The sequence below is a fragment of the Sorex fumeus genome, unplaced genomic scaffold (genome assembly GCF_029834395.1).
Source record: "Sorex fumeus unplaced genomic scaffold, SorFum_2.1 ptg000024l, whole genome shotgun sequence".
Classification (NCBI taxonomy): Eukaryota; Metazoa; Chordata; class Mammalia; order Eulipotyphla; family Soricidae; genus Sorex; species Sorex fumeus.
The window spans coordinates 27,180,387-27,206,067 of NW_026606081.1; the positions used below are offsets into that span (position 1 = coordinate 27,180,387).

Here is a 25,681-nt window from a genome sequence, read left to right on the forward strand (position 1 = left end):
GGCGCATTTTGTAGACACAAGGTGTAAGAGGGTCCGAGCGGATATTCTGAGGCCCGAGGTCTCACGGGCTCCAAGCAGCCACACTACAGGCAGTAGGCTGGGGTTCAAGTCCCAGCACCACATGGAATCCTGATCATCCCTGCAGGGATGTCCCCTGAGTCGTTCCAAGTGGTTCCAAAATGCACCCCCAGTTTCTCCTGGAGAAACAGTATCTCCCGCCCATGTGAACACAGAGCACACTAGGACATAAAAGCAAACACAAACCCATGTGCAGGATTTATAATCTAGAGGCCCACTGGATCCTTTCAGAGGTGACGAGGGCCAGACGCGTGTGCCATTTCACTGGCAAAGAAAACAATCCCCGTCCGAGCACAGAACGGACTTGGTTGAATTCTACGGTTCAAAGGCCACATGCCAGGAAGATGCACTAGTGAGGAGAAGCTCCTTGGAGAGAGACCCCTGCCGGTCACCTGCACTGGCCCACCAAGGGCTGCCCATCAGGAAATCGGGCCGCAGGCTCTTGCAGTGAATTCAGATAGATACCATCAACTGCCCATGTGTTTCACGCTTTACACGGACATCCAAAACGCATCCAAAATACTGCCAGACTTGGAAGCTAAGAGCATAGATACTGAGCAACCAGGTAAGACTTAGATATCCACTCCTCTGTGTCTGCAGGAATGAGCATGTGAGCATCCAGGCAGAGAAGGATGTGAGAAGGACTGAGTGTGAGAGAGGGTCGCATCTTGGCCAAGAGGCCCTTTTTCTTTCTCCAAGACGGCAAAGGGCACTTCTTTCTACAGAAGTCTGCCGAAACAGAAGACAAATCCAGGGACAGGGAACGCAAAATGAAAAGCAGGTCGGATAAAAGGCTAGTGTCAGGGCTGGAGCAATAGCACAGCAGGTAGGGCATTTGTCTTGCACGCGGTCAACCCAGGTTCAATTCTCAGCATCCCCTATGGTTCCCCGAACACCGCCAAGAGTAATTCCTGAGTACAGAGTCAGGAGTAACTCCTGTACATCACCGGGTGTACAGGAAAAGAAAAGAAAAAAGAAAAAAAGAAAAAAGAAAAAAAAAAAGAAGTCTGGTGTCACCAAAACAGAAATGAAAGACAGCCCATTGGACTGTATTTAAGAAGCATCTGTGCTCTCCCACCCACGTGCTGTGGACACGCAGTCATCGATGTGGAAAGAGGCCATTTCCCATGGTATCCACGGGCCATGCAGTGAGTCCAAGACAACCAAACGGGCAATGCTGAAGGAAGCAGTGTGCAGTGCTCGCAGCAGCTGAGTGGTATTTGTTTCAGCAGCTCAGAATCCTCCCTTACAACATGAGAATCCTTCACATCATTAAAACAAGGGGAAGTTGCCAGATGACAGACTACCCGAGACGGAGTCCAGAAACGAGACACTTGGGGGACATAAAAGTTTATGTAGATGATCTGGTATTTGTAACGAGAGATTCCTTCTTCTACGGAACTACAGCGCTCAGAAACGGAGCGGTATTATTTGAGTCATAAACCGTCACACACTGACATCTCTATGGAAGAGACGGTTCTCACTTTGGGAGAGGGAGTAGGAAAATCTATGAAACTTTCTAATGCCAACTCAGAGATGAATAAATTTAATTACATATGATGGATTTCTTATGTCTCCCTTCTTACCCACTATCTGTAATTCAAACATTTTGAACTAGGTAATAAAAGAAGAAATTATTTTCTTTGTCTGACCTTTTCTCCAGAAAACTGGCTGGCTTTCCCTCAGGAAATACCAATGATCTCATCCTAATGAAGGTTCCATCAAGAGGTGTCCCTGCACAGACCAGCAAATACTTGCAACTCTTAACATATTTTACTTTTACATCTTTAAAAAAACAACAACAACAACTAATTTTTGAGAGATGCCTCCAGACCCCATGCCAGGCTGAGTTTCATCCGGAGACCCCAGAGGGGGACAGGTGACCATCACCCACCCAAACAGAGCCCCGGAAGCTGAAACCCTCCAAAACCCAATCACCACCATGCTTACAACCAATCTCATACATGAGTGAATCTGTTGGAAAATTCAGGTATGTTGGTTTTGTGACTGAAATCTCCAGGCTCTCAAACAGCCTTGGTCCCTGATGCCGGCCCTTTACTTTCTCCTAACTTGACACCAGTTAGCTCCCTGAGGAGTTACAGACTCGGAAGATCAGTAACCTGAACACAGACTGGGATGCTTTTTCAGAATGCATCAAACAGGATGATGATGACGGGACTCATCCTAAATGCCACTTCCTGCATTTTCAGGGTGTTTGATCGCCACTGTCCCTGGGTGCTGAGAGGAGTCAGCATATAGGGCCCTTCGCTCTTCTTTCTTTCCAAAGCTCTTTGTAGAAGACACAAATCACATGGCTCATCCCGGGAGAAACACTATCCCTTGACGTCAGCAGAAAAAAATGTAGGACCCATCAGGGAAATGCAGGACCCATCAGACTGTGTGCAGAAAAGCAGCAGGAAAAAGGAAGCAGGCAGCGAGTAGGAGGAGTGCTGGGAACCAGATGCATCCCTGCAGTTGCCTGTTTTCCATATTCAATGAGAGTGTAGGGGCGACCAATAGAAACATACCATCTCTAGCTTCCTACTCACTCCAGAGAAAGTTCGCCAGGCAGGAAGTTGTCCTACAAGGTACAGGCTGAAGACTGAGGTTCAGGACACAGAGGAAGACATTTTTGCAGCCTGGCAAGCCCACACAGCCAGGAATGACAATAGGAACTCTCCCCTGGTTGCGGGGCTCCCGGGTTGCAAAAGTTCCTACAACTGTGAGCAGTCCTCGAAAGTGGAAGGGGACCCCCACCCCCACCCCAGCCCAGTCAGAGAAGGGGGCAATGCTGTGGCATGGGTCACTCAGAAGAGACCCAGAGCAGCCTGAGATGACTGTGCCCTAGAAGTAGGGGCATGTATGCAGCTTCCTCCGCAGGAAGGGCCCCCAAACCCTTCACTTGCTACAAATACACTCTCTCTCTCTCTCTCATACACTCTCTCATACACTCTCTCTCTCACACACACACATACACTCACACACAAACACACATTCACACACCACATACCATTGAAGAGTCTGGAATGAACCCCAATCATTGCATGCCATTTTTCAGAAAACAGTCACTGTTACTGTCATTGTCCTCTCATTGTTCATTGCTCAAGCAGGCACCAGTAACGTCTACATTGTCAGACTTGTTACTGTGTTTGGCATATTGAATACGTCTCACAATTTGTTGCGAGATGTTACTGGTGCCCGCTGGAGCAAATCGATGAACAATGGGAGGACAGAATACATGATAAAAGATTTCTCAAATTCACAAATGATTTCTCTGTTCATCATCTGTCTCACTGGGCATTTCAGCAGGGGGCAGTTCTGACCTTTTCACTAAGCACATCAGATGAGAAATCAGTCTATCAACACTGTAAAGGAGGAGAGAAACAAAACCAAGCTCACCCTTCCTGCTGTTCCATCACCCCCTTCTGACTTCATCTTCCAGAGAACTTTCCAAGGCCTCAAATTCTCTGGAGTTGTTTACTCGGAGTAAGTGGCCCTCAATCAGATGCTTTCCACATGCTGGTTCTGACCTCGAGCCCTTTGGCTGTTGCTGTCTTCAGGTCAGGCCCTGCTTCCATCGACACCACAGTGCATTTCTCCAGTCACTGGCCCTTCCCGACTTCTCTAATGCACACAGTACAGAGTCCATTTATTCATGGTCTACCTACCTCTGTGTGCATAAGTAATATAAAGAAATGGCTGGATATCATATGAATTCTGGCCCAAAGGGGAAAATTTAACTGCATCAAAGTGCAGCATTTTATGGCTGTCCATCAATCATTTTGAGGGATCACACCCAACAGGGGCTTACTCCTGGCTCTGTTCTAAAGGGTTACTCCTGGTAGGGTTCGAGGAACCATATAAGGATATAGGGTTCCCGGAAACTGAACCAGGTGCAAGGCAAGTGCCCCAGAGCTCTACTACATCTCCTGCTCCATAGTTATTAATTTGGGGGTGCTCAGGGTTTCTCACTCTGCTCAGAGTCACTCCTGGTAGTACTCAGGACCCCGCGATGGAACCAGGGGTGGCTACAAGCAAGACAAATGCCTTTAGCCCCTCTAAAATCTCTCTGACCCCAGCAAAGAGTTTTGTTTTTGGGTTTATTTTTGGTTTGTTTTTTTTTTTTTTTGGTTTTTTGCTTTTTGGGTCAAACCCGGCAATGCTCAGGGGTTACTCCTGGCTTTGCACTCAGGAATCACTCCTGGCGGTGCTCAAGGGACCATATGGGATGCTCGGAATCGAACCCGGGTCAGCCACGTGCAAGGCAAACGCCCTACCCACTGTGCTATTGCTCCAGTCCAAGAGTTTTGTTTTTTGTGGGTTTTGTTGAGGTTTTTTTTTTTTAAACATGCTGTGTCCAAGATCCACTTCAGACTGGCTATTTCTTCCAAATCTCTGGGCTATTCTAATTTTCATGTTCAGAGTGGAAGATACCTGTGGCCAGGGAGTTACTTGGCCAATGGAAGAATTCTGTGCAACAAAGGGTGTGTGTGTGGCGGGGGGTGGGGGGTGGGGGGGGAAACAGTACTCAGCACACCGGGACTTTCAGCCAATGACAAGGAGAGAAGGTGCCGGCGCTCACCCCCGATTCGATCTGTGCAAATGGTCCTGGTGGCGGCATCCACCTTCACTGAATGCCCTCTGTGGCCAGTCCTGCACTTGCTAGTAACCATTAGAATCACAGCAACAACGCAAATGCAAGAATTTCAGACCCGGTGCAGTTGAGGAGCTGAGTTGGTCTAACCTCCCCCCACCAACCGTAAGTATTGTGAGAAAGAAGGCGCTCCTTGAATTATTTGGGTGATCACAATATAGAAGGAAAACAAAAGCAAATATACATACATATATATATATATATATATATATAAAGAAATAGTGACATGATTAGATCTAAGTGAAAACTGAGGGAACCACTAACCATGAATTCAAAGCCAGCGATAACTGAGCAGTGGCGGCTGTTTTACATTGGAGACTTAAGAAAGAACACGGAGAAATCCAGTCCAATGGAGACATGAGGGAAAGAGGAAATTTGCGGGGAGAAGGGCTGGCTGGAATCAGGGCGGGGGGAATCTAATATAACCCAGCAATATCGTGTCTCAGGGACCGTCTTTGCGTCCATCCTGGTGTTTTTCCTTTCTCTCTGCAGAGCTTCTAAAGGTGGGTGACCATGGCCCTGCCTGTTTCACACCCAAACTGTGCCTGCCAGAACAGCAATTACCAAGGTAACACTTCATGCAGTTCCTTCCTTTTCAAAAAGTTCCCCAACTCGCACTGCTGAGACTGGCGAGCTCTATGGCGGCGCTTCCCTTCCTGACCTCCTCCCCATCTGTCTCTCTCCAGTCTCTCCTTCCTCCATCTGCTCGAGACACCAAAGGCCACACAGAGAACGCCCAGGAACTTCTGCAGGGCACCAGGGCTGTGTTTCACTGGCACAAGGCCCCACCCACTCGCTGTACAAGATCCACTTTCTCACTGAAGTAAGCAGAGAGAATGTTCTAGGCTCGTAAACCGCCCAGCGCTTTACGATTCTGCAGGCACTGCTTCCCCAGTTCGGGGAATTCCAGAAGCTTCTCTGGCTTCCTCCAGAGGCTCACACTCAGCTCCCTTCAAAGACCTCTGCTGCAGGAGGCTGTAGCCAACAGACTCGGATGACCCTACTCCACACACACACACACACAGACACACACACACACACACATATACACACGCACACACACACAGAGGCACACACACAGGCACACACACACACATAGGCACACACACAGGCACACACACACACACACATAGGCACACACACAGGCACACACAGACTCACATAAACACACACGAGGCACACACACAGGCACACACATGCGTGCGCACACAAGTGCACAAATACACACACAGGCACACACAGGTGCACACAGACACACACAGATGCACACAAATGCACAAATACACACACAGAGAAGCACATAAGCACACACAGGCACATAGACACACACACACGGATGCACACAAATGCACAAGTACACATACAGGCATAAGAGATGCACATAAACACACACAGGTACACACACAGGTACACACAGATGCACACAAATGTACAAATACACACAAAGGCACACAGAGATGCGTATAAACATACACAGACACACACAAATGCACACAAACACACACACACACAGGCACCCAGAGACACACATAAACACAGTCACCATAGCCTATCCACTTCAACTGTAAAATAGTCAGCCAAGTCTCTCAAGGAAATGGCAACTCACAGAACCAAGGGAGTGTCCTGCAGGGGCAGAGTCTATCCGCAATCCCTGGAGTCTTGGCCAAGTCTCAGTTTGTAACGAGTAACGGTTTTTGTTGCTGTTGTTGCTGTTACTTGGGGGCCATGCCTTGCCGCAATCAGCTCTCACTCCTGGGGAGGCTCGGGGGAAAATCTGGGGTTCCAGGAATTGAGTTTAGGCCAGCCGTGTGCAAGGCAAATGCCCTTCCAGCTCCTCAATTGCTCTGGCATCATGAGTAACAATTTTTGTTGCTGTTTGGGAGTCACACCCAGTACTGATGCAGAGGGGACCCTATGCAGACCAAGGGATTGAATCAGGGTCTACTGCGTGCAAGGCAAGAAAGAGCCTGACCCCCTGGACTATCTCCCTGCGCTAGCAACTCCTCTGGGGGTTTCTCTCTCCATCAAATTGAAGTGTGAATGGAACATTCCAGAACCCAGGACTTTCTTTTTAAACTTACCTAAACCTGGGCCCTTCTCTCTCTCTCTCCAGTGCTCCAGGATCTCCCAGCATGCCCCCCTACACCCCTCCCCTGCACAGCACCAGAATGTCAGCCTGTATAGGGAGACCCCTGTGGACAGAGAATGGGGGTGCCAGCCCAGGACCCAAGGCCCCTGAAAATACCCCAGAGGTTTCCTTCCTATTCTCAATTGGGTCCAAATCCTTCTGCTCAGATCCAGCTTCCTGAAGCCATCTGGTCCTGACCTCCACTGGGGACACAGGGACACCGGACACAGGGACACACCCTTCAGAAACTATGGGGCTGGGCTCACATAGGGGATGGCACTGTCGTCCGGATGCCCGAACACTCTTGTCCCATCAACACCCCCTCCCCGAGAGCCATCCTCAAAAGCAAACAAAAGTCTTTCTGCAAAGAGCCCGAAAAAGCACAGCCACCCAACATTCCCCCCAGCCCCTGGGGCTTCTCTCCTGAGTACACACAGACACCCAATCCTGCATCCCATCCTTCCACCCTGTGTTCCTGGCACTAAGAGGGACATGTGAACGCAGGAAATTCCCAGGGGAGGAAATGATCAATTAAAAAAAAAAAAACAGAAGGGGCTGGAGTGACATATAGTGGGTAGAGCAGGAGGGACCCGGCCGTGCATACGGTCAGCCTTCAGCATGGGTTCAATCCCTGGGACCCCCGAGGGTCCCCTGAGCACTGCCAGGAGTGATACAAAGCAGGTATGAAGCCTGAGCATAGTCAAGGATGGCCATAAAATTTAAAAAGAAGAAAATCAAACAATATCTCCCCCCATACATGCACCGACATTGGAGCTTTATTCTTTGAAAGAGCAGGCAGCGGGCAAATGAGCTCATCCTGGGTTTGCCCTCCCGCCCTGGCTGACTTTCTTAGCCCCATCCCCCAAAAAAGTTGCCTCAAGTTTCCATCTTTCTTTTGGGGGGGGGGGTCACACCTGGCAATGCACAGGGGTTACTCCTGACTCTGCGCTCAGGAATTACTCCTGGTGGTGCGGGGGGGACCATATGGGATGCTGGGAATCGAACCCAGGTAAGCTGTGTGCAAGGCAAATGCCCTACCTGCTGTGCTATCACTCCAGCCCCTCCATCTTTCTTTTGGTTGCAGAATATTCCAGTGTGGAGGTGACAGAGGGCAGGAACTACTCACATCTGAACCAGAAAGGGGAGCACTACTGTAACTCTGCTCCCCACACTACCATTACAAAGAAAACAAAAGAAATCATTAGGCTGCTGAGATTCCCAAAGAGCCAACTGCCTGAATTCTTGTTGGTGGGGAACACAATCCACCCAACCTTCAAGAAAACAATCCATTCATCTGCAGTGAAAGACAGGAGTCCAACTTGTCGGATTGTTTGGGGGTTTCTCGTTTCTGATTTGGGTTTTGTTCCTTTTGAGCCACACCCAGCAGTGCTCAAAGCTTTCTCTAGACTCTGCACTCAGGCAGGTTCAGGGGAATCAAACCCAGGTGTGCAAAGCAAGTGTTCTACCTGCTGTACTATCTCTCTGGCCCCATCAATGCTTTGTTTCTAAGAGGTAATAAATAGAATCCCAGGGATTGAGGAAAGGGGATTGTCCATGGCACAAAAGCAGCACCTGCCTTGCAAGGATGAGGTAAAGAACCTGATCTCTAGGCGGGTAGAAAGCTAGCCTCATTCTGTATCACCGTATCACTGTCATCCTGTTGTTCATCAGTTTACTTGTGCGGGCACCAGTAACGTCTCCATTCGTACCAGCCCTGGAATTTTAGCAGCCTCTCCTTACTCGTCTTTCCCAATGCTGCTGTATTGGAGGCTCTTTCAGGGGCAGGGGAATAAGACCCGTTATTGTGACTGTTTTCGAATAACAGTAACAATATGGCATATCAAATACGCCATGGGTCGCTTGCCAGGCCACTCCTCCAGCCTCACACACTGCAATAAAACTACAACCGGGAATTCTCTTCATACAGTGCCAGTCCTGTTGATGCTTGGCCCATGAGGACCATCTGGTGCCAGGGTTCAAAGCCAGGGCCCCACACATGCAAGGCATGTGTGCAACCACTGCCCCTACAATACCGTTCTCAAAAGTGATGCTGCCTTCGTGAATTATCTCCTATCTTAGTTCTCACGGATCCTGCCTGGCTCTTCACAGAGATGGCAAACCAGGTGCATTTTACCGCAAAGGGTTCACGTCATCAGAATGAAACCAGACATACTTACACCAACCACTTACTTTACATCAGAAGTTACAGCAGAGGTTTCAGAGGCACCGTTTTAAACAGAAACACACAAAAAGAAAGGCTGAATCTCCACAGCTGCATATTAAACTCGGGTCAGAATTTATGAATCAAACAGTTGAGTGTGAAATTCTGTTCGATCAAAATTGTCCTAGCATTGTTGGTTAATGCCAGTTCCCAACAGAATCCTGTTCATTTTAAAGCTGCAGGGTACCTATTTACACACACTAACCCCCCTCTCGAATCACAAACGATATAAATTACAAATAATCAAAGGCCCTATCTATTTGGTGGGGGGGGGGGGGGGAGTCTAGTCTAAAGTTTGGAGAAGTAAAATGAAATGCTTGCATGTGCCAAGTCCAAAAGAGTTTTGAGAAAGATCAACACTCTAGTTTTAGTGAAAGACACTCCTTAGATTTGCTCAGTGGATGTTTCAGCCAAAAGCTGATGAATGTTTTTCTGTGAGCAGAGAAACTACAGAACTTAAAAAAAAAAGAAAACAGGGTTATGAGACAGCTAACATGGCAGTAAGAACTATGATTATGACGGTCTACAAACTGGTCTTATACTTATGTTTTCTGTACTTGCAGACAGCAAGCACCTAGGAAGCAAACACTAAAGACGCGGGGGCAAATGAAACCCTTCGCCGCACAGGAGGCAGCCAGCTGTGTTATCTTGGGCTTTGCAAATCACAGAAGGCTTGCGTAATCCCAGTTGTTCCAGAGAAAGCCACTCGTCCTAATCGACGTGGCTTTGCCAACTGCCTACTTGCTGAGAAGATTATGGAGCTGTCGAAGAAAAGAGCCCCGGAAACTGGGAGAAGGAATAAGGGGTCAAAAGGCAGGCTCTACCAGACCGTAAGGAGACCAGGAGTTCAGGCACTAGTCCTGCACGCAGCAGACCTGGGATTGATCCCCAGTACTGTGTCAGGTCCCCAGAACCCAGCTAGGATTGATCAGGGCCGAGCACTGAGCCAGGAGGAAGCCCTGAGCACTGCCCTGTGTGGCCAAAATCAAAAGCAAAAAAAAAAAAAAGAAATCAAGAACTAGACACAAACTGCAATCTCACCAGCCCAGCAAGTTCCAACCCACTGTCCTAGCAAAGGGGCGGGGACAGAGACAGCGCAGGGGAGAAGGCCCTGGCCTCGAACCTCAGACCTCAGGCCTGGGTTTAATATGGACCCCCGAGTACAGGGTACGGTAAGGTAGGGAAGGGAAAGGAAGGGAAAGGAAGGGAAGGGAAGGGAAGGGAAGGGAAGGGAAGGGAAGGGAAGGGAAGGGAAGGGAAGGGAAGGGTAACATAAAGGGAGGATGAGGAAGGGTCAATTCCTCTTTGCGAGTTGCCCCTCTTCCATCTCTTGCTTCGCTGTCCCCATGACTTCCGTCAGCTGCTCCTGAGGCAGACCCTTGGGACAGTGCTCTGTAGTAAACCAAAAGTGTGTTTCACTGCGTCTCAGTCCCTACTTGCATCCCAGCTGACTCACAGTCTTATAAAACCCTGGGTTATGGCACGATCTATTCAGCCGCAAGAGGAGAAGCTACTGAAATAAAGTTGTGGGCATAAAAGCCCATTAAAGCAAGATGTTGGGGCTGGAGCAGTAGCACAGCGGGGAGGGTGTTTGCCTTGCACACTTGCACATGGGTTCGATCCCCAGCATCCCATATGGCCCCTTGAGCACCACCAGGAGTAATTCCTGAGTGCATGAATCAGGTGTAACTACTGTGCATCGGCAGGTGTGACCCAAATACCGAAAAAAAATAAAAATTTAAAAAAAGAAAGAAAGATATTTCCCCCAACTCCCTTAGAGCTCAGCTCCCAAAAGAAAATCATGCATTTCTAAGAGATCTGGAAGGAGGGAGACTTTCTTCCCACTCCTGCAGGCCGTTGCTCTTGGCACACAGGTCCAGAAGCTGTGGGTGGGTTTCTCTCAGGCTGCCACACGGGAGGTTGGGAGGAGAGAGAAAGGAGGGAAAGAGGGGAAGGGTGGGAAGAAGACGGGAAATAGATGCAGGCAAGGGTCTACTGGCTGGCGGCCCGTCCCTCCTTCCATGACAGCGGTGGAGATGCGTCCTGGTCCCTGCATGACCCTCGGGGCCAATCACACTCATTATGTCGACGTGTCAGGACCCCACAGCCTGATTGGGGTCTCCTGGCCCTGCCTCAGGAGCTCAGGGGCCTTCCTCCTCTCACTGCTTTCTGGTAGCATTTTCAGCGGTTTTTCATAACAAATAATACAAACTATATTATTTCGGTTCTGCTTTGGGGTTCGGGATGGATACATCTGAAATATGGTGGTGGGAAGGTGTCATGGTGGTGGGATTGGTGTCTGAAAATTAAATGTCATCAAATACTGTGAACTACTTTATAAAATAAAACAATCATTTCAAAAAATGAAGCTAGGACTGTACCCCCAAGTTGCATGGCAGAGCAAACAGAAAAACACTGATGGAAGAAAGCAGTATGCCAATGCACAGGGGTACGACGCTTCCCTTGCACGTGGTCAGTTCCTAAGCACGGCCAGGGGTGAGCCCTGAGCAGAGCCAGGGGAAGCCCAAATGTCCGAAACGGCATTCCAGCTGTCCACTCCATTCAAAAGACTTCACAGTGATCTCCAAGGCTAGAAACACACACTCACACACACACACACACACACGCACACACAGACACACATCCACACACGCACACACACATAGACACACACACATGCACACACACATACCTACACACACACGCACAGAGCCACTCAAAGGCAGAAATACTTCTCCCATAAATGAATTCTTTTTCCATACAATGTTTCTGGGCTGGAGCGATAGTGCAGCGGTAGGGTGTTTGCCTTGCATGCAGCCAGCTCGGCCAAGCCAGGTTCGATTTCTCCGCCCCTCTTGGAGAGCCCAGCAAGCTACCGAGAGTATCTCACCCGCACAGCAAAGCCTGGCAAGCTACCCGCGATGTATTCAATATGCCAAACACAGTCTCACGATGGAGACGTTACTGGTGCCCGCTCGAGCCAATCGATGAACAACAACAGGAGGACAGTGACAGTGACAATGTTTCTAGGACACTCTACCCAATTATATGTCGAAGATGCTTACAGGATCTGCAAAGTAGATCTAGAGGATTTGATAACTACATCAAGAAGAAGCTGGAGGAGGAGGAGGGTCTCCACGTGGAGGGGGGTATGGTATTAGGACTTCAGCGATAGTGCTCAGGGGACCATGCAGTGCTGCAGAGGCCTTCCCAATGCAGAGCATGGGTTTCCAGACGATGAGGCAGTCTCTCGAGCCCCAGGCCTACAATTTGTTTTTTTTTTCTTTTCATTTAATTCTGTGTGTGTGTGTGTGTGTGTGCGTGCGCGCGCACGCGTGTGTAGCACTGTAGCACTGTCCTCCCACTGTTCATCGATTTTCTCCAGCAGGCACCAGTAACGTCTCCATTGTGAGACTTGTTACTGTTTTTGGCATATCAAATACGCCACAGGTTGCTTGCCAGGCTCTGACATGAAGGTGGGATACTCTGAGTAGCTTGCCTGGCTCTCCAAGAGGCACAGGGGAATCAAACCCGGGTCGGCCGTGTGCAAGGCAAACGCCCTACCCGCTGTGCTATCGCTCCGGCGCATATGTGTGTGTAGACAAAATTTTCTTATTGAAATAAATTTCCTTACAGGAGTGTGACAGAAGAGAGAGGAAAACATGTTCAAGAGAGAACCTGGGCTTCTCCAGAGCAAGAAACACTTGGCCAAGAAAGTGTAACCAACTCGGGGAGATCCCTGGCATAGCATATGGTGCCGAGCCCTACCAGGAGTGATCCCTGAGCACAGCGAGCTGGAACCCAATACCCCACCTCCCTCGGAAACAAGACATTGTCGCTTCTGAAGCGCTGCCAGCATCGTTTCTGCTAACCGGTACGATCTGAAGAGAACTTAAGTCACGGCATCGAGAGCTGTGCTTTAAAACAGCAAGTACTGGGGCTGGAGCCACAGGACAGCAGGGAGGGCACCTGCCTGGCACGTAGCTGATGGGAGTTCAATCCCCCGCATCCCATCAGGAGTGATTCCTGAGCACAGAGCCAGAAGTTACCTTTGAGCATCTCTGGGTGAGGCCCCCAAAATAACAACAAAACGTAAAACCTGAGAAACTAAAACCCCTCGTGTTTAAAGGTACTGAAGAACACGCTCCCTCTCGGAGGGCAGAAAAGGGCCTTTTCTCCTCTGCTCTCTCTGGAATAGTTTATGTGAAAATCTAATCCCAGCTGTGCTTGGCCTTGTTTTCTGAACTCGAATTCAAAAGTTTTTTAATTAGGAAAGAGGGCTACTCGGGCCCATGTAAACAGCAGCAGCCCCAGATGGAGTGACGGGAATCTCAGGTTTCCAAGCCACTTTCTGTCTCCAGTGTCTTTCTGCAGCTACTGCTCCGGGTGCCAGCGCTTGTCGCAACCACATGGCTCGACATTTAGATTCAAGGAACATCAAATAAGAGGCCTGCGTCCCAAATTACAAAGGAAGTCCCCGGAGACGAGGGCAAGTGGTTGGAGGTTGTTGAGCGGAAACCATAGACCTTAGATCCATCCAGATTGAACTTTCCCGATGCCTGGATGTCTCGGCTCCTCACCAAGGGCCTGGCTGCCTCCCCAGGCGCTTTCTGGCTCATTCAGTTGTGTGTATGTGCACGGCTACTGCCTCTCCAGAACTTCAGGCTTTATACATGGAGCAGGAACTGAGTCTGTGTGTGTGTGTCTGTGTGCGTGTCTGTATGTGTCTGTGTATGTGTCTGTGAATATGTCTGTGTGTGTCTGTATGTATTTGTGTGTCTGAATGTGCATCTGTGTATCTGTGTGTCTGTGTGTATCTGTATGTGTGTTTGTGTGTGTCTATGTGTGTCTGTGTGTGTCTGAATGTGTCTGTGTATGTGTCTGTGTTTATCAATGTTTGTCTGTGTGTGTGTCTGTATGTGTCTGTGTATGTGTCTCTGTGTGTCTGTGTGTATCTGTGTGTCTGTGTGTGTGTGGTGTAAGGTGGATGTTCTTGTTTTCAGTTTTCTATTTTTCCTCTGTATAAGAGACTAACTGCACAAAGTCATTTACTGACACATGTTGAACTCAATCTTTTTTTAAAAAAATTTTATAAGGTTTTTCACAATAATTTATTACAATTCAATATTCCAACACCAATCCCACCACCATATCACCTTAGCCATCATCATTTTGTCCAATTTTCCCAACTGCCAATCAAGTCAGACCCTGAAATAATTTATTTTGTATTTCTTATTATGAATATTCTGCTAAAAAGTGACCCCAAAAAGTTTCCTTAGAAGCAAGTGTGTGAAGATTGTTGTATCTCACACTGGAGCCATTAAATCCTAGTATAAGAGATTACTCACATGTTGATGGAGGTTGAATCTTGTGTGCTAATATTATTTTAATTGAAGTGGCTGCCTTTTACCTTATATCCTATCCAATGTGTGCAATACCAATATACTGGTACGTCAGTGGTATAGAGGATGAGATACCGCTCCAGGAATTCCACAGTTTTAAATAAGGTGATATATCTGGAGTTAAACTTTGAACTGAATGCTGACTTTGGGGTCTGAGGCGTCTCCACAGCTTGTTGCTCTCTTCCGAGATTTATTTGTGAGTCTCAGGATCATGGCCACTAACGAGCTTATATGGCACCAGAGGCAGTTGAACTCAATCTAAAAACGATGAATTAGTCACAGTATCATTGGGCTTTGAGAAGGTGCAGTGCTGTTCCTGCTGCAAGAAAGTCTTCTGGGCACTGGAGTGACAGTGGAGGGTAGGACACTCACCCTGAACACAGCCAGCCCACCCAGGTTCAATCCCCAGAACCACAGATGCTCCCATGCAAACAGTGGCCCGGAGAACCCCCCAGAGCACAGAGCCAGGAGTAAGACCTGAACACAGCGGGGTGTGCATCTCCCATTCCCCAAACCCAGTGAAAAGTATATGGGGGCCAGAATGATAGTACAGGCATTTAGGGGCTTGCTTAATTCCAAAGGGCTTCAGGACCCATCAGGTCCTCTCCTATTACAGGGAATTTCCCAGTCCAGAACCAGGATGGAGTCACACTTCTCGGCCCTGGAGAGGAAAAAACCAAACCCATTGGCCCAGGAGGGACCAAAGAAGGGCAGAACTGATGGAAGGGAAGGGCTCAGAGTGCTCACAGAACAAGGGGGCCCCCGAGATGGGGCTAGGGACTCCCCAAACTGAAGCAGAGTGGAGAGCTACTACAGAGCCCCAATTCACGGCTGCCCGCCTCTCTCTCTCTCTCTCTCTCTCTCTCTCTCTCTCTCTCTCTCTCTCTCTCTCTCTCTCTCTCTCTCTCTCCCTCTCTCTCTGCAGTGTTTGTTTTACCCGCGGTTACCTAGTAAAGGCACTGGCTGGAAAAATCCATCAGTCTCATGCTCAACGCCCCATCCAGACGGAACTGAGCAGGGCCACTGAACTGTCCTGCTCTGGGCACGAATCTGAGGGTGTGGCAGGACATGGTACGGCTGCTGGCCGCTGCAGGCCGGCTGGGGGCCAGGAAGGACCCCCCAGGGCAAGCACCATAGAAGTGGGGGGTGTGAAGAAGACAGGAACACACACACACACACACAAAGACACAGACACAGACATATGCAGACACACACACACACACACACACACACACACGCACACACACAAAACAGAACAAACTCCACAGAGACCCTCCAGCTCTGGAAGCTTCCCTGTGTCCCCCTAGCCGGCCTACAGACTGTCAGCCGGTCATTTTTTTGTAGTTGGTGTAGTTGGTGTAGATTTAAATCCCATATTGGCTGAGTTTCTTGCTTTCCTCTGGAGATGCTGACAGGCACGCCGGGGTTAGCAGAGGCTGGCGGCAAGGCTGCCATGGGTTGGAGAACACATGTGAAATGCGGCTTCCTGCCCAAACCTGTGTGGACAGACCGTCCCACAGCCAGGCTACACGGCCCAGGGAAACCTCGGAGGCTGAGGAGATCATAAATGAGGGAAAACTGAAAGCAATAAAAAAGCTTTGTGTGAACGAGTTGGAGCAATAGCACAGCGGGTAAGGCGTTTTGCCTTGCACACGGCCAACACTGGTTCGAGTCCCAGCATCCAATATGGTCCCCTGAGCACCACCAGGAGTTATTCCTGAGTACAGAGCCAGGAGTAACCTCTGTGCATCGCCAGGTGTGACCCAAAAAGCAAAAAAAAAAAAAAAGCTTTGTGTGTGTGGGGGGGGGCAGCATTAGGGCACCCAACACCCCATGGTTTACTCGAGCAGGAGTGATCCCTGAGCACCGCTGGGCATGGTAGAACAAACAACAAAACTGCTTGCATCTGAAGTTCCTTCCCGGCATAAAGCCCACAGAATGTCCACAGAGAACAAGCAGCGTTTAAGGAAGATGGGAAATCCCCTACTTGTCTTCGGAAGAAATTCTTCAAGGAATTAGTAGCAAGGAATCACATCAAAGGACCTCTCTGACCATGATGCTTGGAAAGTTGGGAATTGATCACAAAGAGAAATGGGGAAAACTCAAGCACTTAGAAATTAAATAAAAGTAAGAGAAAAAAAAGAATTGAATAAATTAGCAGTAAATAGAAAATAAAGGGGGAAAAATCCCTTTTAAAATTTGAGAATATGTCCCTAAGCCAAACAGATTCTTACAGTATCTTCAACACCAGACTATCACATCCAACATAAAAATAAATAAATAAATAAAAGCTACACTGAAAGCCATGTAACAGGGGCCGGAATGATGGAATGATAGCACAGTGGGTAGCAAAGCACTTGCCTTGCGTGCTGCCAACCCAGGTTCAATCCCTGGTTCCCATATGATCCCCTGAGCACTGCTAGGCATGATCCCTAAGCACAGAGCCAGGAGTAAGCCCTGAGCATTGCCAGTTCCAAATAAAAAGCCAAACAGATGATAACAAAATCCATCTAACAATCAACATAACAAATGACATTTCATTTGAACTCTGGCCCATTTCAGAAAGACAACCACTTGGGTTAGCAGCACTTTCCCTGTCCACTGTACCCCTCATTTTAGCTGTACATTTCCTGTAAACACTTGTTGCATATACAAAATTCTGCAGAATTTCTTCAAGTGTGTTTGTTTGTTGAATGACACTGAGATTAACATATGGGGCTTTCTCACCAGTGAAGGTTTTGACTTGGAATCAGAGAAAAGGACTTCAAGGCCAGAGAGATGGCACAGAGTTAGGGTCCTTGCCCCGCATGTGACACTATCTGGTCCCTAAGCATCACCAGGTACACCCTGAATACCATCAAGAAACGCGGGAGTAACTTAGGCAGAAGGGGTCTGGGTAGCACCACGGTCCCAGCACACACACACACACACACACACACACACACACACACACACACACATACACAGAGTCTAGGTAGCCCACATTCTCTGCACACACACACACACACACACACAGAGTCTGGGTAGCCCACATTCTCTGCACACATACACACACACAGACACACGGTCCAGGTAACATCACCTACTTAGCTCTTGCATTTTACACACACACACACACACACACACACACACACACACACACATACACAGAGTATGGGTAGTCCACATTCTCTGCGCGCGCGCGCACACACACACACACATGAGCGCGTTTTTCTAGAACTGTGCCCTCAGGTCAAACTGGGGGGCTCTCCGCTGGCCCACAGGCCACTCAACCTCATTTACCCACAAATGTTACCACTACTGTCCCCACAAACCAGCTCTTCGTAGCAGGAAAAGGTGAAAAGCAGAGAAAAAAAAAGAAACAATTTCAGTATTGGCTGTTCCTGAAGGCAGACCAAAATCAATGTAGCTGTATTTGTTTAAAGCTTACTGGCAAGTCAGGCAAAATATATTCTAAGCTGAGCCAAACTAAACTCTGAACCAGATTTAGCCAAAGAGAATTAGGAAACACTAACAAATGAAACATTTTACCACTTTTAACATTTCTCATTTAAGAAAAAACTGAAGAAGGGGGAAGAGTGATCCATTTCCAATAGAAATATTTTAAAATTTTATTTCCATATGCTACTAATAAAAGGGCTGGGAAATACTTCAAGTTCAATCTAGTAACTACATCTGTAAATACATCTGCATTAACATAAATTAGTTGTTCACTGATAAAGATTTCTATTATAAAAATTAATCTAATATCACAGGAGTCAATTTTGCCCCTTAACAACATAAGAGAAAATATCAATAAAAATTTTCCCTCTGAATGTAAAAATAATATACCTCCCTGTCTTTGACTATTTTTTTGTTATTCTAAATAGAAAACCTAAATTAACACTCACTTAAAAATGGCATATATATATTTATATATATTATGAACAGAAAGGTACTTCTTTATTTTCTAAGTGAATTAGGTCAACTTAAAAACATGCATTTCTTGAAGGTGGTATGGGATTGAACCCAGGGTCTCACACCCAGCTCTGTGCCCAGGCCCTGACAAGGCTTCTGGTGAACTGGGTGGGGACCAATTTCCTACCGTACATCTGGAGCATTGATACAGAACACAGGTTACAAAGCCTAAATCTTCAATTAATAAACAGAACCATATTCCATCACCAGACACTGTGGATAACTGAAGACTCAACAATTTCTTGGCTAAGTAAAAATCTTCAGTAACTCTGGGAGTTTTGTTACAGTAATTCAGTGAAGCAAATTCATGAATAGTAAAGACCAACTGGAGAAACGGTGGAGGAAATGTCACCAATTTCTCAACTGAGCTTAATGCATATGGACAGCAAAGGACTTTATAGCAAGTCTAGATGATGAACTCGCCTCCCAGAGGCTGAGCCTCTGACTCCTCACACGGACAGTAGGCCAAGCTTCTAGAAGACACCGGAGCCTGAAGAGAAACAGATGTCTTCCTATCCAACAAACCTGAGCACTGCATTGCATATCACTTTCAACGGCACTCACCATGTGTTCGTTTTCCTTTCATAATTTTCAAGCATTTAACAAAGGTGAAAAAAAAAATTAAAAGTGCAAGCCACCATTAGGTCACAGGCCAGAGGAAACAGCTGCTGGTGTGGCCCGTGTGTTTGCCGCCCTGGGCTGGGGCCTCTGGGTCCCCTTGGGCAGTACCTACTGTTTGCTTCTGCTTCCAGAAGCCTGCATAGGATTAACTGCTCTCTCTTCCCAGAGCAAAGCCCTGCTGTGACTTCTGGACATTATTGAGGTCGTGCCTCTATGTCCTTCCTCCAAGTCCCAAGGGAAGAACAAACCACCAGGAAAGGCCAGGCCCAGGGCCTGCAGAACGGGAACAGGCCACTCTGATGCTGCAATGTGGATCTGTGATCTTTGCGGGTCACACTGTCATGCGCCCACATCTCCAGTCCACCGCAGAGAGAAAGGCAGCATGGCATCCACGCCCCTGAAAATATTTCTGGAGATCCAACTTTATCTTGAATACAGAGCACTGAATGGAAACGAAACACCAGGGCGAATTCCCAGCAGAAGCCCCAGACAGGGCCCCGCCTAAGGTTTCCTCAGTAAGACCACAGAACATGGGGGGCCCTGGGCAGACAAAGGCAGCTCAGAGGATCTGGTTCAACCCCAGTGAAAGAGCAGTTAGCCGTCTCCCTCCCAGGCTGGGAGCTATTTTCCACCATTCTCGAAGTGTGCCAGAAATGCGACCAACAGAAGTTGAGCCACCAGGATAATGGGATAGCCACCAGAATGGTGGCATAGTCCCCGCAAAGTCAAACCAAAGAAGTCAAACCGGGGCTGGAGCGATAGCACAGCGGGTAGAGCATTTGCCTTGCACGCAGCCGACCCGGGTTCAATTCCCGGTGTCCCATATGGTCCCCTGAGCACCGCCAGGGGTGATTCCTGAGTGCAGAGCCAGGAGTAGCCCCTGTGCATTGCCGGGTGTGACCCAAAAAGGAAAAAAAAAAAAAACAAAGAAGTCAAACCTGGCCCTTTTCTTCAAAGAATTCATAAACCATCACTGCACCCAGCAGGGATGGACTGTAAAAACCACATGTTTTAGGAAGTCAGAAACTGTGCCCCGCCAAGCACCAGACAGCAGAGAAAAATTTCCTTTCCTGGGGGCAAGGCTGATACCAGGAGCCATACTCCAAACATGGGCAGAAAATGTCGGAGGCGAGGACTGGCCACATCCCCATCTGGGGGCACCGAGTCCCTGGACACGGAGACTCACCAGCTGCGACGAAAGTGCTACCCCAGGCACACACTGGACTGCACAGCTGCAGCGGCCCTTGCACACTTGCGCTGGCGAAAATGGTTCATTTCCATGCTGGGATACGGAAAAAGAAAGCAAAGAATCCCAACGCTCACAGGCCTGGAACCCAGGGGCTGCGCCCAGTGATTCTCTGCCAATAGAACAAGGGCTCCGGCTGGAGCTACAGTACAGAGGGGAGGGAGTTTGCCTTGCACGGAGCTGACTTGGGTTCGATTCCCAGCATCCCATAGGGTCCACTGAGCACCGGCAGGAGTAACTACTGATTGCAGAGTCAGGAGTAATGCCTGTGCATCGCCAAGTGTGACCCAAAAAGCAAAAATAATAATAATAATAGTCACAGTCACGGTCCTCCCGTTGTTCATCGATTTGCTCGAGCGGGCCCAGTAACGTCTCCATTGGAGACTTTTGTTGTTACTGTGTTTGGCATATCAAATACATCACAGGGAGCTTACCAGGCTCTGCCGTGCGGGCAAGATACTCTTCGGTAGCTTGCCGGGCTCTCCATGAGGGGCGGAGGAATCGAACTCGGGTCAGCCATGTTGGCAGCTTGTAAGGCAAACGCCTTACCGCTGTGCTATTGCTCCAGCCCATAATAATAATAGTTAAAAAAAAAAAAACAAGGAATCCTGTGGTGCCATGTGTTCCCTTCTCCCGGCTCACAGTGCTCCCAGGGGCTGGAGGATGCTGAAAACTCAACCAGAGTCAGTCACGGGCCGGGCATGCCCCCGCACCCCAGATGACTGCTCTGGCCCGGTCTGTGCTGCTGCTTGTTTGATCCAAGCTGGGAGTCATCCAATGCCCGGGACAGGACCCGGTCAGTTACGCGCCTGTCCTCTGTGCTATATCCAGCCGCATGGACTTCTGTATCGTGACAGACACAGCCAAGCTGGTTCCAGGACCAAGAGCTGCTGCGCTCAGGGCTCCGACAGGCCTTTCTCTCTCTCCTTTCCGGAGGTTTCTCTGGGACCTTGTCTCTTCCTCTCCACCCGGTAAATTGCCGGTTTGCCTCGGCTGCTGGGGATGAACCTGTCATTCTCCCTCCACTGTGCCGGGGTAAATTAAAGAGTGTATAAATGAACATGGGCAGAAATACTAGTCTTGACGAAAACAGCTGAAACCATTTCCTCCCATTTTTTTACCCCAAACTTGGTTTCTGCCCAATTTAGGCCATGGAAGAATCGAAATACCTACGAAAACACACGTACGCAAAAAAGACTGATCTATTCTAGCGAATAGGGAGCAAATGCTTGAAAAGAAAACTTCACTCATCAGAAAGGCAAAAAAGAGCAGGGAATGGGACTGGAGAGACAGTACAGTAACGTTCAATCTTCGGCACCCCTTGTGGTCCCCCAAGTCCCGCCAGGAGTGAACACGAAGCACAAAGCCAGGAGTAAGTCATGCACACTGCTGGCTTACATTTCTGTGGGCCCCCACTAGAAGGATGGGAGGAAAAAAGGGAGGGGAGGGGAAGAGAGGGGAGGGGAAGGGAGGGGAAGAGGAATGAAGCGGAAGGGATGCAGGAAGGAGGTGTAGGGGAAGGTAATATTAACTTTCTGACCAAAGTATAGGCTCTGCCTAGAAAGCTCCATGGGAATTATAGTTACAGGTAAAATTCCATTCAATTATTCTGGAAGAAAAAAGAATTAATTATGATTGCTTAGAATTAGAATCGTGTTTCAGGTCTTTTCTGTTTGTTTGTTTTTATGGGTCACACCCACTGATGCACAGTCTCATGGCTCATGCACTCAGGAATTACTCCTGACGGTGCTCAGGGGACCCTATGGAATGCTGGGAATCGAAACCAGGTTGGCTGCGTGCAAGGCAAAATGCCCTATCCACTGTGCTATCACTCCAGCCCCCCATGTTTCAGATTTTAACTCAAAAGGAATAGCCAGAGAATCAGGAGAGTGCTCAGTCACCATTACCAAGAGGCCTTTTCTCCACCCTGGCAAACAAATACAGCACTGGTGCGAGGAAAATCTGTCTTCCAAACCTTGATTAATGTGATTCAAAGAGCAGAACCCTGGAGATGGAGGGAAAAATGGAAAATCACTGCAAATATTTGCAGGCAAGAAAAGAACTGCTAATATCACTTCACTGGTATACTGTAATGTGCAGTGACCTGGCTACACAAACAAGGGCCTCGGGGAGCGCTTTGTCAGCCCTGGGCAATTCTGCCCAGTGGGGACACAGGAACACATGGCCTTACGTGGCCTTTAGACTTTTGAGACATTTTTTCATTTTCACACAGAAAATGGTGCTCCTGGCACCCAGTGGGCAGAGGCCAAGGAGGTTACTAAACAAAGTAGGGACAGTGTCCACTCCAAAGAATTATCCGGGCAATATGCCAAGAGCACCAAGAAACCCTGTTTTTTTTATTTTTCTTTTAATTTTTTTTAAATTTTGTTTCTTTTTTCATTGAATCACAGTGAGATACACAGTTACAAAGTTGTTCATGATTGGGTTTCATCATATTGAATACCTCATGGGTAGCTTGCCAGGCTCTGCCATGCGGGCGAGAGACTCCCAGTAGCTTGCTGGGCTCTCTGGGAGGGGCGGAGGAATCGAACTCAGGTCAGCCTGGCTGGTCGCATGCAAGGCAAACGCCCTACCGCTGTGCTATCACTCCAGTTGGGACATGGTGGCAAATACAGATGATAAACATTGTTCCTGGGCTGGAATGATAGCACAGCGGTAGGGCGTTTGCCTTGCATGCAGCCAACATGGCTGACCCGAGTTCGATTCCTCTGCCCCTCTCGGAGAGCCCGGCAAGCTACCAAGAGGATCTCGCCCGCACGGCAGAGCCTGGCAAGCTCCCCGTGACATATTCGATATGCCAAACACAGTAACAACAAAGTCTCCAATGGAGACGTTACTGGGCCCGCTCGAGCAAATGGATGAAGCACGGGAGGACAGTGACAGTGACAGTGACAGTGACATACATTGTCCCTAAAGACCTCCGGTTATGCGGCACAATTTAGAATTCCTAAACCCTCCAGGCATTTCCACAGATAAAAAGTTTTTAATTTAATAATTTTGAGTTGGAACATTTGAGAGAGAAAATGGAACATTCTCCAAAACTCTCACCCTATTCCGTAACAACCATCCATTTGTGTATTAGTTTATCACTTTCCCTATGAAGTTCAGAGTCAAACCCACTTGGGCAGTTACCACAAAACAGTATTTTCCCAAACTGAGAGGTGAGCGGATTCCTGAGATCCACCCACCTCACTCAGCCAGTCCGGGATCTCAGCAGAGCGTTTGACATGGCCATCACCCCAAGAAAAGATTCTTCCTCAAACTCCCTATCTCTAAAGTTATTATCAAACACTAAGACTGTACTCCCAGCCCCATGAAATTTAAGAAGCAGAGAAAGGATGCTCTTTCTACTGTAAATCTTAAAGGCAAAGAGATGCTTTCTATTTAATAACTAAATTTAAAAAAAGCGACAGTGTCGATAAAGACCTAAAAAGGCATAGGCGGTGTGTGTGAAAGTAGCAAAAGCCTTAGAGGTTATTTTATTTCTCAGTTAAGTTTCCCTAAGGGTTTCAAGAAAGTCATTCCCAGCCAAAAAATAAAAATAAATAAATAATGCCTCCATTCCAAGTTCACTGAATGTATTTACTTCTATTTTACAGGTGTTTTAAATAAATAAATAAATAAAAATTAGGTTAAAGAAAAATTCTGAACCACACAAGGTACATAAATTCCAAAGCGGTCACATACATGCTAGAGAAAGAAAATTGACAACAATCCAACTGCACGCTAAGGTTTCTCAAACTAACAAAGCAGGTACTGTTTGGCAGGAAAGGAGCAAAAGAGGGTTAGCTGGGGTGCAGGAAAGTTTGCTCCAACTCTGAAACTCATCCACACGAAGATTTGGTACGTGCATTCGGCTGGGCTCACCTAACAATTTGGGATTTTAAACCTGAAATCCACACTCCGGCCCTGGACGCCCTCCTCCAAGCATTCCCACTAACTACCTCACTTGCAAACGGGCCGGAGCGCTACAGGGTCTGCAAAAGTCCACGGGACAGGATCGCAGAAAGACATTTCAATCAAACGCAAGATGAGAACTGCAGGAAGCGGCGCAGCGAGTGGGAGAGTGCAGGAAAGCATCAGAGTCCAAGGCTACTGATGCCAGGCAAGGGACTGGCAACAAAGTTATTTAGACAAGCAACCGGCCGGGACGGGCGGGGGGGGGGGGGGGCACGCTACCGGTCCCTCGGAGCTTGCCAAGTCAGGCTGGACAAGCCGTCATCTAGGCTCCGGGCTGCGATTCCGGCGGCTGCAAGCGAGCTGGGACCTGGGGTGTGGAGGGAAGAGGGGGTCCCCGGCGCGCTTCTCCTCCTGCAAATCCCGCCCCCCACGGCCCGAAACCATTGGGAGCTGCCAGCGCTGTTCTTGGCCCCAGGTGGATGCCAACTACGGCGTTGCAGGGGGGCGCAGGGAGGAAGGTTGGCAACGCCCAGCAGAAAGTACAAGGAGGTCCCGCGTGCAGGTCACCCGCGGGGGCAGCGCCCGGGGCGCTCCGCCAGCTCCAGCGGGTCCCAAGGCGATGTATTCTGGGTGCGGGGGGCGCGGGGGTAGACAGTCCGCCCGGGAACGCACGCCCCCGCCCCCGGGAAGCCCCCCGGGGAAGCCCCTGGGGCCAGCACTTACATCCGTGCCAGGGCACCCCCACCCCCACCAGGCCACCGACCCGGAGGAGCGCGCGCAAAGGTCCAGGGGAGGGATCGGGCGCCCCGACTTTGCGCCCAGGCAAAGTCGGGGTGCGCGGGACGCACTCGCTCGTCCCGAACCCGCGCGCGGCGGGGCGCGGGGAGGGTCGCGGCTCACCCGAGGAGATGCCGGGGGGCCTGTCCGCGTCGTCCGCCCGGCACGGCGTCCGGGGCTGCAGGCCGAGCGCCAGCAGCAGCACCAGCAGCAGCGGCGGCGGCGGCTGCCGGCCCCGACCCCGCGGCCAGCGCGGCTCCGGGGCGCAGCTGCCCATCGTGGGGGTCGCGGGATCGCGGGCACGGGGCGCGCGGGGAGCGCAGGGGACGCGGCGGGCGCGGCGCGGCGGGACGGCCGGGGCGGCCCCGGGGCTTATAGGCCCCGCGGAGGGCGGCGACGGGGCGGGCGCGTCCTGCCCATTGGCTCCGGGCCCCGGCGACGTGGAGCGCGGCACGGAGGCGGCGGGTGGGCGGCCCGGGACACCCAGCCCCTCCTCCGGGGCGCCCGCCGGGCTGAGCCTCGGGCGCTCGGGGTCCTCCCGCCCTTTTCCGCGTCCCGGTTCCCCGCGCCTGCCCGCAGCCCCCCTGGCCGCACTTGGGGTGGGGAGTGGGGCGTGGCAGACGGTTCCTCCGTCCTCTCCTGACCCCCAGCACCGCTTTTGTTTCTTGGCTTTCCC

The 25,681-nt window shown here is 49.5% G+C and overlaps 1 protein-coding gene across 2 annotated transcripts in view; it reads right to left on the reverse strand.

The window, feature by feature from the left end:
- The window catches only part of PLOD2 (procollagen-lysine,2-oxoglutarate 5-dioxygenase 2), an 83,844-nt gene extending 58,530 nt beyond the window's left edge, over window positions 1-25,314 (reverse strand). For both annotated transcript variants that reach the window (XM_056114230.1, XM_056114229.1), the window contains exon 1: window positions 25,129-25,314. In XM_056114230.1, the coding sequence (XP_055970205.1) occupies window positions 25,129-25,282 (154 nt within the window). In that variant the 5' untranslated portion in view covers window positions 25,283-25,314. The remainder of the gene's footprint in view (window positions 1-25,128) is intronic.
- Between the last annotated feature and the right edge of the window lie 367 nt (window positions 25,315-25,681).